An 18,494-nucleotide genomic window follows, 5' to 3' on the forward strand; every position below is an offset into this window, starting at 1 on the left:
CTTACATTTCACAATATTTTTCTGCTGAATTCACTAGTGAGGTATTGAGCAAACGATCAGTAACGGCAACAGCTACATCTGTGCTTATTGTACCCAAGCTGCAATTTTGCTCACATCTTTGTATAAATATCAAATTGATTCAAGTGAGATATTTTCTAGGAATAGAGGCTTCCAAATAAACCCATGTTTACACCCTTTTTCATAGGACACAGCTAAAATAGAATTCAGCTCTCTCCTCAGAATGAACTCTATATTCCCAGCTCCTGTGCAGTAAACAAAGAGCTCCCTTCTGCCTGGCAGTCAAAGCAAGCAGCTCACTAACAGCACAGGAGTGTGACAGCAGCAGGGACAGCAAACCCACAGACCCCCAAATAATGACAAAAAGACTGCAGCTAATAACAAAGAGCCAACCTTTCTTCCTCCCAGCTCTCAGCTCTTTAATATGTATTATTTCAAATTCTTATTCATAATTCAATGGTTAGTGTGTGGCAATAACTACCTGATCTGGGTTTTTTTCCCTCCCTAAGGAAGTAAGAGGTTAATTTTGATCAAGAAAGGGAGGGGGATGAGTGTCACTCTGAGACCTTGAATTACCTCAACTGCTTTCTCTCCTATGCATGTACATTCCCAGCTGTATTGCACAACTCAAATTATTTAGGGTTACTATTTATTATTTTCTGCCCTGTGGAAAAATTCAGAACAATCTGAAGAAGGATCTAGCACTTGATGACCTGCTCCCTAACATACTTAGACCACTGGCACTTTTTTGAGAAAAAAACCCCAACAAAACAAGAGAGAAGCTGGTATGTTTACATCATGGAAAGGAAGCTAAGCTTGAGAGGGACTTTGTGACTTTCTTGGCCATGAAGAACAGCTGTCTCATCTCTCAGGATATTGCTCTAACCTCTGCAGTGTTCTTTCTGTGAATATACTTGTGAAAATGTTATTCCTTTCTTTAAAAATCTGTTTTAAAAAGGTCTTTTAAGGTGCCTAATATATATTTTTTCAATCTGTGCTATTTATGTACTGCAAAATGTGATGGCTACTGGGTTTGCAAAATACTAGAAATAACATAAACTTTTCCCCTATGCCACCAAATAGAGCATGACCTGGACTGGTAATGAATGCAAGAAAAACCCAGATGTCAGGTACTATTTTAGGGAGTTGTGAAGGGAGTTTCAGTTAACTTCTTAGAAGAGAGGTGCCTGCATCCCAAAAGCATCGTCACAGCTGGCACAGACTGATGCTGTTGTTACCAATCTCAGCACAGAGGCCAACCAGTGATCTGAGAGTTTATTTATAAATATTTTAGCAGACTGAAGAACCAGGAGGAATTTTAAATTTACATTTCTTTATACATACTCCCACTCAGAATCTGTGAGCTTAGTAAATCTGTATAAAATCATCACCAAGGCCTGACAATAGGATTTACAGGGGCAATCTACCCATAAAGGCACACGCCTCCACTGACAAGCAGGCAATCTTACTTTCCAAAATTATTATTTGAATTGCCAATGTTTTTTAATTCCCTAAAACATTAACACAGCGTCAGTAAAGGATACAATCACTTCACAGTCCTCACTCTTGCAGAGTTTCTGTTGTAGTGATGGGATGTATCCTAGATGCAGACTCAGAGCTGAATGCCAGGAGCTCAACACTGTGGGACTAAGTGCTCAGGACCACAGGGCACAGGATGAAAGAGCAGACTGGCAGACACTTGCTCTGAAGGCTGCTAAAGGATAATGCAGAGCAAATGCAGGATAGAATACAATGCAGCTTATGTGGCCTGAAGTGAGGAGCCAACACTTCTGTCAGAAATGTAAGAAAATCACACTCTGTTTAATGGCAAAGCTTCAAATACCAGTACTAACACCTGTGACCTTAAAACACTTGCATCATGCCCCCAGCAAACTGCCGTATCAGACAGAAGAATCAGACAGCTCAGGTGGACTGAAAAGGTGTGAATGAGCCAGTAGTTCTGTGATAAGCTATGAGGGATTTCTCCTAAATGCTTAGTGTTATATATGAAAAGGAATCAGGAAGCTACAGAAAAAACACAAAAGCAATCTGTCCTCAAGACTCAAAAGAGACGGTAACTAACTTCTTCCCAAAGACCCCACCAACTCCACTCCTTGGCTCAGGAGGAAACACATTGGAATGGCACCAAATCACCAAGTTACCGTCGCTGCTCAACCATTCCTGCAACAAAGCGAGAAATGAAGCCTTGCTCAAGAAGCCTCCTTACCGTGAGACGTTTCGAGGCATCCACTTCAATCATCCCCCGCAAAAGGTTCTGACAGTCCGGGGGGATAAAATGGGGCATGTGGAACACTCCACGCTTCACCTTCTCCAGCAGTTGCCGCAAGTTGTCGTCATCGAAAGGCAGGGCACCCTGCAGGAATGGGACAGAGCAGTCAGTGGGAGAGAACTGGAGACGGCCAAAGGAGAAAAGCCAGGATAAGCAGGTGAGAGAATGGAAAGGACGAAGTCAGCTCATAATACATTATTATGAGTGAAAAAACTTTTTATCCATTGAAAAGACAAAATGTCTTAGTGCTGCTGTATTTCCTCTAACATAGGAGACAAAACTGAGGACATTGTTTTTTCTATTAGACCTTTAATTAGAAAATGACTACCAGTATAAAGTAAAATATAAAATATGAAATTGCCTTTCCAGGCAAATTCACCAAAGATGCGTGGATTCACTTAAATTCAGTTCAAGCTTTTGATCTGCTGGTATTCCTCCTGGGCATACTTTCACACCAGCAATGTTTATCGTTCTCCTTATTTTTAATCTTTCTGAGACACATTTATTGCAGACATTGAAAAGGAGGTGAACAGCTTTTGAGAGACTTTCAGTAAAGAACATGCTCTTTCTGACAGAGCATTAAAATGACACAGCTGAAAGAAACCCCAACCAACATTAGCCTTTGGAAGCAGCAGACATTCCACCTGTTTAATATACTCCATCAAGTTCCCATGCTGTGGTCAGGTCATCAGTTCCTATTGCTTCCCTACTGTAGCTCACTTACATGAATGGCTTGAAGTTTTTTTAGCTGAAACTACATTTTGAATAGATCATCAGCTTGCCACAAAAAGCAGTAAAAGACCTATCCTTGCTGCAAGGACAAAAAGGAAAAAGAGAAGTCGAAATCTTTAGGATAACTCTACTGACTGCAGCTGATACCCTTTTATAACAAGTCTGCACCTTCCTAGATATTCTCACTTCCTTCTTTCACTGCCTAATTCTAGTAGGTGCCGAGTTTCCTTGATTTCCAGGATGGCTTGTGGGAAGTTGCAAGCTGTCAGCTGCTGTGATAATGAAGTTTTAAGTTGTCAGCTCTGGCACTGCTCTTACTACAGTGAGTAGTGCATCTGTATAAGCAATCCTGTGTCTATGGTTTAGGGAGAACAACAGCTCCATTTACAGCAGCCTCAGGAAGCCACCTGATGGCAGCCACGACTGGGCACTGCTTACTGGTGTTTGTTCATTCCAGTGGCCTTGAAGGCAGAGCCTCTCCCTGCCTTCTGCAACCAACCCCCGGAGTTACCTGCATTTTTCCTATCCATTCCAGACTTAAAGGAAAATCAATTCTGATAGTTCAGTACTTTGGCTAATGTAATTTAAGCCCTGATGAAGTCAGAAAGGACACTGTGTGACATTTCCTGAAGGTAACAACTACATCTCTTTTATTACTACCATCTGCTATCATATCTTGATAGTTTTCACAGGGTCTGTCCTGACATAATTAACTGGCGAGCTCTACACTTTCCATCAATGATTGACTTATTTCAATAATTCTTCAGGCTCATGTGTGTATGTAGGAACAGATGAAGATGCAGCAACAGACACCCAAGCTTGACAGAGAATCCCCCTGAAAATCAAAAGCCTGCTTGACAAATCCTAACCATCTTGACACATTCTCTCTTCTGTTCTTACGAATTCAAGAAATTATATTAAGAGCTCATTATATACTTCTATTTTATCAGCTATGAAAGTAACTGCTCAGTAAGAGATGAGCAGGTGCTATTTGGTGTGACAGTTAAAATTCTTCCAATGCAACATCAAGATAAAAAAATCAAAATTTCAAAAATGTCAGTGAATTGTAATGACTAAAAAGAAAAAAGGAGTAAGATTGCTTAAGGGAAATTAAAGCATCATACTGAGATTACTTTAAGGTATTCTGATTTGAACCATTAAAAAAGAATCAGCATATCCTTTGATAAAAAAAACTCTAAAATTTAAAAGTATTTAAACAAAAATAATATCCAGAATTTATCTCATTTTACACTGTACAAGTGCTTTTTCCAAAATAAAACATTTAAGTGAAGCAATTAGGTTTACTGATAAATGTACAAAAATATCACAATTTTACTGCAGGCTTGTTACTTTTATAATTATAGATGATCAGATAAACTATTATAGATATAAAGCACTTAACATGCACATAAAACCTATATTCATATAGACTATTTTACCTGCACGTGATATATGCTTGCATTAACATAAACTATATTTTCCTACATTATACTATGGAAATTGGTAACAAATGCCAAGCCTATCTGCCTTCAGCTGGACATCCATTTGTTGGATGTTTAGGAATGTTATAATAGAACTTCATTTCAAAATAAATTCCACAGAGAATTGAAACTCTGATCAAAAGAAGGATAAGTTAGACGATGGCACATTTTGAACACTTAAAGTATTACCGAGCCAGATGGAAACTAATTTAAACTTTGTACTACTGGCTCAGTTTTATATTCCCATGTGTACCAAATTAAAATGTAGCTCACTGCTTTCATGAAACAAAGATGAGGCTCTCAAGTCCTTCCCTGAAAAAATACTGCAGTTAATGTATGCATATACCGCTGAAGCACACATATACATACAGCAGAAAAAAGTGAATACATCCCAAACCCAGCCATATCTTGATCCCGTGAAGGACGACTTGTTTGACACACTCTGTATCCTGGAGTTGTAACCCTACATATCCTTACCCATCAAAAAACGTGGTGCAACATCACAAAACAACAAAGAGCATTCACAAAGACAAGTTTTTGATGGCTGCCTATGCTCTTCTGTGCAGGGCAACAGTGTTTCAAAGAAGCAGTGAAATATTCCTCATGCTTTTCCTTTGGGGCTGATGTAGAAATAAGAGGAAAGGATGCCACTGAGATATACAAAAATAGAGGACTAAAAAAAACCATCCGTACATGATGTCAATAGAATTGCCATTAAATACAGCAGCACTTTCAGATTCTTCTTTTCTTTTTAAAGGCTAGTGCAAGGAAGATGACTCACCACTAGCAACGCAAACAAAATGACTCCGCAGCTCCAGACGTCTGCTTTCCTTCCATCATATTTTTCTCCCTGTGCAGTAAAGACACAGAGGTTCAAAAGACCGATCACTAGAAAATGAATTAATTATCCTTGAGGAATGAGAGAGGGGAGAATGGGAAACCCTACATTTAGTCCAGCTACCTGCTTCCCAAGTTGGCCTTCCCAGCTAGGAGGAAGCCACTACACAGCCGGCTAAATGAATTTTTGTGAACATCAGCTTGCAGCCTTATCTGGGATCTGTGAGGAAAGGCTCAGAAGTGGGAGCAGGGCAGGAATGGTTGACAACTCACAAATTATCAGATCTGGCATTTAAACAGAGTAACAGGTGCCTTAAGGACATCTAGAAGGTGTGTTTCTCTGCCTTGGTTTTTCAGGGAGCGTGTCACCAGCCATGTTATTTGAAAACTCATAGTATTGTCTGGACAGCCTCTCCTGTGTGCTTTCTGTTTGACTTTACAGTACAGACATGCTTTGGAAAAGGGCAATCCTGGGCACTGAAATCTTGGATACTTATTTTCAGAGGACAAAGGGAAAGCAGGGGGAAAAATACTGTTTAGTGGAAATCAACATCACTGACAGTCAACCCCAGCTTTTCTACTGAGATGACAGCTACATCAGAGACAGGAAAGCTGAGGGGACTATGTCCCTTGGGTCAAAAGATCAAATTAAGCCAGGGTCCTGTACTTCTGCCCGATCACATGGTGCAAAGGTACTGTGAGAATAACATACAATTATTTCCCAATGTGGCTTGATTCAGGGCTGACCTAAACAAACAAAACTCTATTTAGGTTTCTTGTGTCCTTTTCTTTCCCGCTGCCTTGGGCAGATTCTGTGTACAGAGGATCTATCTGTGTACTTGTAATGAGGGATACTTCAAAAAAGGTATTTATGTACACTAATATTAACCAACTTACCCGGATGACTTCAGGACAAGCATAATGTGGTGATCTGAAAGACAAAATACAGTCAAATAAGCATGTAACAGCCTGGCATTTATGGTTATGTGCATTTCCATTTTGTTTAGCAGAATGATGATAGATTTGCTTATACAGAATACAAGTGTGCAAACCAGCACATTTTTCCTTACCTCAACAACAGCATATTTCTAACAAGCTCAGAAAATGGTCAAGAACTAGCATAATTTACAACTCTATGGCCCTGCTATGAATTTCTTAAAAACAAGGAATGAAGGGAAGATGAAGCACATTCTGTGAGTATAAAATTCCAGCTCTCTAATCCCACCATTTAACTTGGCCTTGTATCTAACTAAAAGGAGGGCCCACACTGCAAAGCCTTTTACAGGAAAAAAGACAGATGCACCCCTAAACCACGTCTGGTGTCTCTTCTGCTAAGATGACTTTCTTTTACACCAATGGTCACAAAAGCTGCCAATACATGATTGCAACATGCCTTTTCTTTTTCTTTAAAAAAACAAAAAAGGATGGACAGTAGCACTATTACCTGGTGAGTCAATATATTCTTTTCACATCCTTCTACCCACATATCTCTTGTTTGATTCCTGGCTGAGAAGAGTTAATTACTTCAACTTGCCAGGTAATAATTTTAATTCCTAAAGATTATAGCCATGGCTATTTATTTTATAGCCTTCATTAAAGTAACTTGACAAGTAAAAGGGATGCAAACTGTCTGAAACCCATGTGCAAATCATGCTATTGTTTATACTGACACCTCCCAGCAGTCCCTGAGCCTGTCTTCATTTGTGCATGTGTTTCTTGTGACAAATGCGATCATGGCTGGGCAATACCTGTCTCACAAAGTAATGAGCAAACCAGAAGCACAGCGAGGTTAGCTTTGTGCTAGGATGCTATATTAATGCCCAGTGAGACAGCCCATTAATTGAATTTCCATACACACTACATTATCTTGTGGCAAAATATCATCCCATGGGCACAGAATGCCCTGATTTGGTATCACAGCTTTTGGCAGAGCATGACAATAAACTCAGGGTACACTTGGGAGTGCAGCTACCCTGACAGCAAAGCTTCCATGAGGAGAGAGAAATGCAGCTGATCCCTCAGAAATTTCAGAAAAAGTGGAATTCAGCCACTTTATCCAATATTTAATACAATACCAGTCCTGGGCCCATTTAAGAGATGGGCTATTCACAGGTATTCTAACCAGTCTGGCTGCTCAGTAGTGCCTTAGTTTAGACTACATTTTAAAAACCTCGGTTCAAGAGTCAAAACAGCTAATGAAAGCCAGAGCCCCCCTCAGAGAGCTGGATGGAGCTGCTCGTTGGAAGACCAGAAAGAACAGTCTTGTGTCTAGTGGGTGGGGCAGACTACCCAGGCTCTCTGTGTACCTCTGTACTGACAGCCATGGAAACATGGACAAGGTTACTTAACATTTTTAAAAGCTGCAGCTGCCCTGTTTGAAAAAGGTGACCAGAAGCTCACCATGAGTCTACTCTTCTGACTAAAGCAACAGCAATGCCACTGCAGTTTTCACACTACAAGAGAGAAAGTGAAGCCAGAGTGAGAAACTGAATAGCTTAATGTTATGTACAAGTTCCCAAACTTCCAAAATATATTGTTTCCTGTGAATTTGCCTCTTTATGGCAAACCAAGACCTGCACTACACCTATTCTTTCCAAACCCCCAAAGTCTAAACCACAAAAAGTCACAACACTGGACTAACACATGATTTTGCAAGCTTTTAGAAGACAAATTATTCTTGGGAGAATGCTTGACTAGTGATGTTGTCTTTTTCTCATATCTAACAGTGGAGTAGAGGGTACAGGCCATCCCTAAGGCACACACAAAGCACAAGTAAGGAGCAGCACCACAACTGGGACTGCAGCCCAGGCCTGACAAGTACAACTCTCACTACTGCTGAACTGCTTACACAGATCACTGAAGGAGGGCAGTGTGGGAACTGTAGGGAACACAGTAATGCAACTGGAATTCGGAAAAAATCTGCATGGCAGCAAAAAGAGTACAGGACTTGCATAGATCATGGATATCTGCCCAACTTACTCACCTCAGAAAGGCCAGTTCTAACATGTTCTGTACATCACACTAGGCTTGAAAAATATATGGGAGGTAAAAGGAGTGCAGACACATCCTAGGTAACTGTCAAGCTCCCATCACTTATCATGTTTGAATTTCTTACTCTCACATGTATTTTAGGTTCTGCAAGGTACAGCTGCCTCAGTGTGAGTCATGAACACACAGAGTAAATGGCTACTACAGGTGGTGCCTGTGGCTGACGTAGAAACTTTAGCCAGACTTCTCAAATCCTGCATGGCATCCTGTTCAGTTCAGCAATATCCTTCAGCACAATCCTTTTTGGATAGCAATGGCACTGAAGTGCACTGGAAGAGTCAGTATCTCAATTTGCAGAGTGTTCCTGAATTTTTATTTGTATATTATGACCCCAACAAGGATTTCAGAACTCTTAATTGTGGGTGCTGAGCAGTGCAACCACCTTGAAAGTGCTAACATCCTTGAAAAGAAGAATGTAAGTGTTGTGAAGAACTCAAGACAGGTACATAGGTATTTATGTGTCCCACTAGCAAATGCCCTTGGAATGTTTTCCTTCCTGAAGTCTGCTGAACTGCAGTGGAATGTGCCATAGATCTTAAAAGGCACCACTGAAATTCTGCAAAAGTCTAAGAGTCTGGGTGGAGAAAATGTTATAATAAATCCTTTGAACAAGCTGGATTGATTAAATCATTCAACAGCTGCATTGCAACTGCCCAGAGAGCACAGGTTTCTGGCATTGCCATTCTGAATTCTTGCCAGCACACACTAGCTAGATATCTGCAGCATTATCTTGGCTAACAGCTTTAAAAGGGATCCTCCAGTCAGCCAGAATCCATAAAAACCTCATTTCCATGCTACCAATCACAGAGCAACTTCAACTGCTGTTAAGACAAAACTCAAATTTAATCAAAAATCTATTTATCTTTCTACAGAGTCATGAATATTTCTTTGGCTCTTATCACTAATTATTCAATATAGATGTGTCAAGAGCAACATTCCCTGTCTCTTCCCCTAGGCCACCTCCTCATCATTCTGCTACATTTCTGTGCAGCAAAAGCCCCAGTCTGCCCTTGATAACAAATAAATATATCGCTCAGCAAGATCAAGAAAGAGTTGCTGCCTGCGGGTGCCACTGCAAAAAAGCACTGATGTTGGCAGTGTTTATTTCCAGGGTGATGGGGATTTTCCAAGGCTAGTCTCCCTAGGGCAGGAAGGGCTCTCTGAATGGTCATTCACAACTGCGATTCTAGGACACAATAATCTTAAGGATCTTAGGGGACCTTAGAGCATTTACATGGGATTTAAACCAGAGGAAATAAGACAAAGGAAAAATGGTGAAATCCAGGACAGCTCGGGACAGTTAAGTCAGGCATGCAGAAAGAAATGTATATATTCTTGATGTATCTTTTTTGAATTTCATCTGAGAAACTAGAAAAGTAGTTCTTGACCTGTGCACATCAAGATCTTGTGTAGCTGCAGTAGATCTGAGACAACCAGGGCCATATCTTCAGTGCAGATGTGATGTGCCTGTTAGTTTTTTTCACATGGGTTAGAGAGACCTGCACTGCACACACACAGTGTGCGCACACACAAAAATCCATTGGGCACATATGGTTTATCTGGGAACACACAGTAACTGCTTTGCCAGAGAAGTGGTTGGTTGATCAAGAAGGACAGGAAAAGCTGTGTGATCTGACTCCACATTGAGACAAATCATGTGTTACACTGCCTGATGGGTCCCCAAGTCCCAGTAAAGATGAGTGTCCATGCCTCAGTCCCTTGGTCCCATGCCTTAAGATGGTACTATTTGGGGAAGAAGAAAAGCTGCTTTGAGTGCCATCCTTTAGGCCTCACAGACAGACACAGAGTTTCTGCAGAGAGGGAGGAACAAGAAATCTCCTTTCCTCTGTTTTTATTATTATTTTATTTTATTATTATATTTATTCTTCAAGGCATGAAGTTACCTTGATATAGGATGTTGTACAACTGCAGAGAAATCCTCACACATCTGGCTGTTTTTGCTGTTGCTCAATTCTAGAGTCCTTCCTTCCCCTCTCTTAATCACTGTCTCCAAGCTGGTTTTCAGAGGCAGGAGTTACCGACTAGAGCAAAAGGCTGCCTCTCCTTTCCACCCATGCTGGGCAGCAAAGGGCTGAGATGAAGGGGAAGATCAGAGGAGTAGCAAAATAGATAAAGGGAATTCAGGAGAAGGACACGGGCATTCCGAGAGAGAAAGCGACAGCGGCGGATCACAGAGCAAAGAGAGGCAGGGGGACACTAACGAAAGGCTCCAGCAGCAGTGGGTACTCAGGGCTGCAGTGAAGGCTGTAATTAAGGTAGTAGGTGTAGTTAAGGCTGAGTGCTAGATTGCCATTAAAGCTTCAACTCAGTCATTTACCTTTGGATGAGAAAACTCAGCATCTAGCCCTCAGCCATCTTACAGCTGTTTATTCCTCGGGTGCAATTACATTTTTGGGGAATCTGCAAATCAATTCATTAATTATCAGTTCATATTTTTAAATCATGGAACCTTTAAGAGGCTTTAATTTTAAAAATTAACCAGACCCTTGTATTAAAAGGGCATAAAGATTACCAAATTAGGTACTCAAAGTTAAGAACTGGCAAAAAAAAGGTTGAAAATGTTACACTGTGCTCTGCAGGTAAGTCAGTTGGATGTGTAGCTAATGCCTCTTTTCTGCTTGTGACTGAAGTTGGGAAGTAGCAATGTGAGGGAACTTTAGTGTCAATAAGGACAAGCTTGCAAGAATGCAGCTCATTAACACATGGGAGAATCAAACACTCTGTCCCTGCCAGAGAATCCTTCTGTGAAAGAAAATGAACAGGTGCTTTAAACAGAGATGTTCACAGGTAATTAGGAGTTGCATGTTTCCCAGTTTTCAGAACCACAGTGCTACGCATCCAAGTTTAATTTCCAGCATTTATAAGCATGTGGAGCAGCAGGGGCAGTTGGTAGGCACTGTGCTCTCCCAGTAAAGGACTGTTATCAAGCACCAAGCATCCTGAGGTATTAGGCCCCAAGAGCATCAAACTGTACACTCAAAACTGGTTGACAATTTTGAGTTTCATTTTGCAGAATCCTGTGTCCTCATAAAAATGGAGATAACCAGACCAATGTGGCAAACATAATATGAAAAGAGTATAATTAATACTTGGAAACCTAAGACCCAGTGATGAAATCCTACCTAGCATTCATAGCAAGGTTTGAATGCAGTGAGCAGAAGTTATAAATGGATCCATAAAATAAATGATGAGGAAAACCCAAACATTAAATAGCTGTTTACTCACAAAAACACACCATCCAATCATCAAATGAGGCAAAGATTTGTTGAAAAAAAATCTGTACAAGCTCGTACTTAATGGGCATATCCTAATGTGCACAGGCTGAGTAAATGCTACACCGTCAAGCTGAAGAAAAGCACATCTTAAATTCTCAGGGATTGATTTGCAAAATCCAAGCTCTTTTAACATACCTTGTGATGTATTATAGGTGATGCTGGTACCAATGGTCATTAATAAGGTTGTCTGGTATTTCCCTTTATGATCTTCACTTTAAATTCCTTGCAACTTACTTCCAATTTAACAACAATTTACTTGCTTTTTGTCTGTATCAGACTGGTTTCATGTATTTATATGCATGCATGCTGTGATTGGGCTGAAGCACTTCCACTATCTATGTCTAATTTTAAGTAAATGCTTTTCCATATTTAAAAAAAAGAGAAAAATTTCTAGTATCCTCCCCTGCAAAGGGAAAACCTGAATATTTATTTGCATTCTCTAGAAATTATATCATAGAAATATTCCATTTCACTAGAAAACTGCAATTTGCATTTACCAGCAGAAACTCTCGAGAGCATTAGGATCAAAATCCTACCTGCGGTGGCAACACTTCACAGAGTAATTTTTTTTATCTGCAACTGAGCTGCTGTGGGTGGGGTTACCACATGGTGCCAAACTTAAAAACAAACTGAGTGCAAAACTAATGAAGTAGATCTAGGACTGGCAGCAACTGACTCACACAACCAGGTAGCAGAAACTAGAGCTGGAACCTAGTAAAAAAGAGAAAACAAGCTGGGATTTGGGCCAAATATGGAGCAGAAATGAATGGGACAAGTCAGCTAGACTGTGGTACAAATCAGGAAGGAGACAGGAATCCAGTGCTGGAAATGGAAGCTCTTGATAAGATGAGGTAAAAAGCACTAATACTGGCATTTCCAAATTGAAGAGCTTAAATTTGCAACCCTAACAATGACTGCATAAGTTTTAGATATATGTTTATTATAAGGAGGAAAGAATATGTGCAGCATCATGTCATGTAATTAAAATCAGAAAGGGTGCTTGGACAGGGAGGTGTATCTGCCCTCTGAATTATCTGCTCACCACAGGTCTGCTGATACATCAATGACTTGCTAAGATGGAGAACTGAAGCAGAGAAGGGCAATGCATCTTGTCCTAGACCACCATGAATGCCTTCAGCAGAAACAGAAATCAAGCTCAGATAACCTGGGTCTCAGACCTGAGGTTTAACCAAAAGGCACTCACTCTTCTTGCCTAGTGACAGCTCAGGATGGATTGGACAACCTCTCCTGCTCTGAAACACTGCAAAACAGCATGCCAGGGAGAATCACTGAGAAAGAGGTGGGGAGTGTCTCTGCATGGATGGGTAAAGAGGAAGAGGACCTGAAGAAATCTAAAATAATAGAAGCAGCAGCCTAACACATCTTTCTCTTCCTTCCTTGTCTCCTGTTAGCTGACAGACCCTCCCTGCTTCTGAAGGAATGCAGAGACTCCCTGTGTTATTCTGGCATCTCAAGGACCATCTCTCTGTAAGACTGCCTTGCAGAACAATTTCTGCCATAAGCAGAATTAGTCCTGCAGAACTTACACATAGCTCCTCTTCCCCTTAAGGGTCTAAAAACACTAAAAAGAACTACAGCATATTCCTCTGCACTGTGCATATGCAGGATTTACACAATAGACATTTCTATAATGGGGACTCATTATAATCAAGGCCGAATGTGCAGTCTGTCAATGACAAATTATGTCAGCGAAACAGCAAGTCCATCCTTGCCTCCTCCTACACAAACACATCTGGATAGAACTGTTATTGTGTCCTCCAGGTAGTCTGTCAGTGCTATCAGTGCTACAGAAAACTGTCGGATTTGGGGCTGTTTAGATGGTCTGGAAAAAGCCCAAAGATGGCCTTGGGTCGCCCACGTTCCAAAGGACGAGAAGAAACTTCAAATCTTTTCTCGGTCTCGGTGTTTATTAATTGCTTATCTAAAAGATTTTCTCTTGGCCTGACAGAGTTCTGCTCAGCAGTCAGCCATGGGCACACACTGAGAGCCCCTGGGGCGGTCACCTATCTTTATACTTGGAGTTACGTATACAATATTTATCATTTTTCTCCAATACCTTCTACCCTTATTAACCAGTGTTCCCCTAGTAAGGTCCAATCCCAGAGTGCCAACATCACCACAGAAGATGGAGGCCTAGAGGAAGAAGAAGAAGGAGAAGGGCACGCCCCAATTCCTCCATCTTACTTCTCTAGACCCCCCTGTACAGAAATCTTAAACCCTTTGTCTCACACTCCAATTAACTTATCCCTTCACCGTTCACCCCGGTGAAATCCTCCTATCCTCATACTGATGTCATCTCCCATGTGGGATCAAAGTCCAGCCACCAGACATTTCTGGCAACATTCCAGGACTCCCGAGCCCCCCAGGGGTGGTCTCGGTCACTCTGTCCCTCAGCCCTGAGAGGCTGAGATCCCACAGAAAACCACACAGGCCTAAGGAGTACCTCCCAGAAAACAGTGACTCTGAGATATGCAATTACATCACACCTCAGGCTACATGAGGCTACTTTTCATGATGCCAGTCAAGACTCTGCAATGACCTGAAGACTACCCAAACTTTGGACTAAACTTAGCAGTTCACTTGTGATAGCAAAGAATTTTTGACTGCAGTCTCCCTGCTTCGCTGAACTGACAAAGTTAGCTGTATCACACAGCTCAACCCCATCTGAGCCTCCCACTCTGACTGACAGAAATACCTGGAGACTCCCTGCATGACTGTCAATGGAAATGTTACAGTTTCATCTCATTATCAGTGTTCACAGTACGGAAAAGCCATTCTCGAAATTAACTTATGGGCGCATGAAGGAGCATCTCATTAAAGCTCAATATCTCAGCCATGATTCACTCTGTTTTGTTCCTTTTCATGCTGGCTGAAAGTACCAACTGCATGGGTAGGTAAAACTGTTGCCTTGAAAAGCTCTGAGGCTGGTTACTGCATGTGCTCCAAGGAAAAGGGAGTCATAACTGGATTACCTTTCTCTGTGAACAGTGTGGCATAGTTATATATTCCTTCCTTCATTCCTTCCTTCCTTCACTCCCCAAACCAAAGAGATCTCACGACACCAGTATCAGCCATGCTGGGCTGCATGCCAGGAGAATTAATGAAGTGGTGTAATAGCTCACATGGAGGTCTAGTGATTGGCAACACACTTAAAATGCATCTGCAAAGCAGGAGATCATAGCATTGCTGCTGTGTTCTGTTTATTACAGGCACATCTCTTCCGTTCCATTGATTTCCTTATTAGTGCATTTTAAGGCCACAATGTGGGGGCTGGATCTGCTTGAAGCATGCAGGTTTGAATTCCAGCACAGCTTATGGGAAGGAAGCCTCCCTTTGAGACTCCAGATACGGATAACAGAGCTCAGTGCTAACAAGAACAGGAACCCTACAGAGAGGTTCCCAAGGAGTATGAAAAATCCTACAAGGCAATTGAGGCTGGGTTGGTTTTTATACTTCCTGGGGTTTTTTTCTCATGGAAGGAAGGGGAACAATTTTCTCTAGAGGGTATGGAGGCTTTGTGGCAACTGCAGGAAGGACTGTATTTCCTGATCTAGAGGGGAAGTCTGAAAGAAGCTGCAAGCAGCAGATGGAAGCAGAATCACAGAATGGTTTGGATTGGAAGCGATCTTTAAAACTTAACTAATCCAATGCCCCTGCAATGAGCAGGGATATATTCAACTAGATCAAGTTTCTCAGAGCCTGATCCAACCAGACCATGAATGTTTCCAGGGATGGGGAATCTATAATCTCTCTGGGAAATCTGTTCAGTGTTTTACCACCCTCAACGTAAAAAACTTTTTCCTTGTATCCAATCCACATTGACCCTTTTTTTACCTTAAAACAATTTTCCCTTGTCCCATCACTACAGGTCCTGCCATAAAGTCTGTCCTCATCTTTTTTATAGTCCCTCTTTCAGTACTGAAAATTTGCAATAAGGTCTTCTGGAGCCTTTTCTCTCCAGACTGAATAATCCCAAGTCTATTAGTCTGTCCTCATGGGGAAGATGTTACAGCCCTCCAACCACCTTCATGGCCTCCTCTGGGCCCACTTGGACAGGTTCATATCCTTCTTATGCTATGGATCCCCAAATCTGGATGCAGTGCAGGTCTCAGCAGAGCAGAAGCACCCCTCCCTCTCCCTGCTGGCCATGCTGCTTTGGATGCAGCCCAGGACAGGTCTGGTTCTCTGGGCTGCAAGTGCACATTGCTGGGTCACATCCAGCCTTTCATCCACCAGCACCCCCAAGCCCCTCTCAGCAGCACTGCTCCTTTAATCCCTCAGCCTGCACTGATGATACTGAGTGTCTCCCTACCCAAGTGCAGGGCCTTGTAGTTGACCTTGGCATCACAGCTCCTTGCTTTTCATCTGCTTCTGCTAAGAACTCAGATCTTGATGGGCACAGGAGAGAACCGGTGGGTCTCGGTTTACTCACCAACCAGCATTCTATCACATCATGAACTTCAAATACTTTTGCTGTCCATTATTCATGACTTGGAAAGCAAAAGCTAGGACTGAGAGGTAGTGGCTGGGCTTTAGAGGGAACCACGATGGCTCCAAGACTACCTTGAACTGCCTTGCTCCAGAGAAGACACCAAAAAAAACATGAACTGTAACCAGCTGAGGATGGGCCTGGGCTGAAGTAATCAGAATCACACTACCAATGGCCAAGAGAAGTCAGTCTGCATGGGAGGAAGTGGAAATCTGCTGGTACTATCTGGTTTCTGTGCTTGCTGTTAAAACAAATTAAGACAGCTAAAAGCTGGTGTACTGGTGCCAGGCTGCAGCAGCTCAATGCAGCTGCTGCCCTTGCTACAGCTCAGTGCCACAGCCTCTGCACAGTCACCTTGGCACTGGGAATCGGGAGCATGGTCCGGTGGTGCCTGAAGGCAACTGAATTTGCATGGAAATGTCTTTAGACTGCCCCTGCAATATTCCTCCGGGCAGGCTTCTTTGTACCTGCATTCATGCCCTGCCTGTCACTGCAAAGGACCCTGCTTCCTCCCTGTCACTCCTGCATGGGAGCTGACAGAAGCAGTGTTGAACATGAATATGAACAGCTGCATGCAAGCAGACAGCCTACAGAGGACATGCAAATTCCATTTAATAACATTTTTCTACCCCTTAATATTTTTTCAAAGCCTCTTCTTAAAACAGTCAACCACTGCTTTCAGTTTCCAAAAATTATATGGCCAGTAAATGCAAACACACCAGCATATGCAGATGAAGCCAAACCTGAAAGCCTTGATTTTTATATCTGTATGTGACACCTGCAGTGACCTGCTTTGCACTGTAAAGCACTAAATCCCCCTGCTTTCAGCTTTCTTCTACACTACATGCACCATATAAATTTACTGTCTTGCTGGGAAACACCAGTGCAGTGTGTAGGACTGCAGATCTTTAGTGAAACCCTTTCTGTAGACAAGTTCTATGTCTGGAATGTGTCCCTCAGTCTTGTAATATGCTTTGAGACACTCACCCACAACTGGTTTCTAACAAGCTGTCCCCAACCTGCAGCGATGCCATCCCGAAGTCTGCTATCCGGATGTTGTTCTTTTCATCCAGCAGTAGGTTTTCTGGTTTTAAGTCCCTGTGGCTGTAAAGAAAGGGTCAAAAATGTAAATTAAATTATCCATAACAGCTTTTCCACTCCATGATTTGCTTTTTATCCAGAATGGTATCCAACCTGTTTTACTTTAATTAATTTAATTTGTTCTCCTGTCCCAGGCAGGGGAACACACATATGCAAGATCCAATCCCTGATGTATTCTAGATCACCCTAGATGCCCTCTCTTGGAAGACCTGCAGTGTCCTGACAGGAAAGGAATATCTTCAACTTCCAGTGAAACCAACACAACATGAGGGAGAAACTGAGGGAAATAGAAGGAGGAGAATTTCAGCCTGGATTTGGGGCTGGTATACTCTATCATATGTCAGCTCCTTAAGGTAGGAGGCAACACCATCAATTTATTCTGTCAACAAGAGGAAATAAACAAATGATAGAAAGAGTAAAAACCTTCTTGACGTAAATGCTACTGCAAAAATCTCCTATTAGGAGTTGTTTACACAGGCATAAGACTTTGAAATAATTTTGGGTAATTAGCTCTGAAGGAAAAATCCCTTCAACTCAGCAGTGCTTTTAAGTGAGAGTGTCAGCAGTGAGAAGGAGAGAGGATTCCTTCCTTTCCATCAGAGCTTGATTCTCTTATTACCTGTCAACATGACAAGAGCCAGGCAACCACAACCTTCATGATGGCAACTCCTGCTCCAAATCATATATTGACAAATTTATTAATTTCCACTGCTCACAGCCAAAACCACTGTGCACCCATGTCTGCATCTAAGTACTCAGGAGATTCTGTACAACTATAACATTCACTTGATTTTACATACAAAGACAAAAATCTTGCAGAAAATTTGTGATGAATGTGCCAGATTTTTTTTCTTTTTATTTGCAGTTCTTGGAAAGTCACAGAGATGAGAGAAGCATTTCAGACAGACCAAAGAAAAAGCTCTTTTATTGGTTTTGCTTATGAGTAGGCAAAATTACTCTGATAATATAAGGTCTAAATAGCAGCACCCAAACAGGCAGGACTGTCAGCTTCCGTGGATAGGTAGAACACAAATTGTGGGAAATGGACATCCAACAACACTGAGTGTCAGGCAAACAACACCCACGTGCAAAAACTTACAACTAAAAGCATTTCCTCTGACCAGAAACTGAACTCAGCAAAAGAACCAGGTGTCAGAATAGTCAAGTGACACCAATCAAGG

General features: G+C 41.8%; 1 protein-coding gene across 10 annotated transcripts in view; it reads right to left on the minus strand.

Moving 5' to 3' along the window:
* Positions 1-18,494, minus strand: part of BRSK2 (BR serine/threonine kinase 2) — a 306,978-nt gene that overhangs the window by 66,214 nt on the left and 222,270 nt on the right. For all 10 annotated transcript variants that reach the window (XM_054276320.1, XM_054276318.1, XM_054276321.1 and 7 more), the window contains exons 5-8: positions 17,200-17,316; positions 6,256-6,289; positions 5,303-5,371; positions 2,246-2,392 (exon numbers count right to left, since the gene is read on the minus strand). In XM_054276320.1, the coding sequence (XP_054132295.1) occupies positions 2,246-2,392; positions 5,303-5,371; positions 6,256-6,289; positions 17,200-17,316 (367 nt within the window). The remainder of the gene's footprint in view (positions 1-2,245; positions 2,393-5,302; positions 5,372-6,255; positions 6,290-17,199; positions 17,317-18,494) is intronic.

The sequence above is a fragment of the Melozone crissalis genome, unplaced genomic scaffold, assembly GCF_028551555.1.
Source record: "Melozone crissalis strain CALT ecotype California unplaced genomic scaffold, PUWL_Pcris_2 ptg000018l_1, whole genome shotgun sequence".
Classification (NCBI taxonomy): domain Eukaryota; kingdom Metazoa; phylum Chordata; class Aves; order Passeriformes; family Passerellidae; genus Melozone; species Melozone crissalis.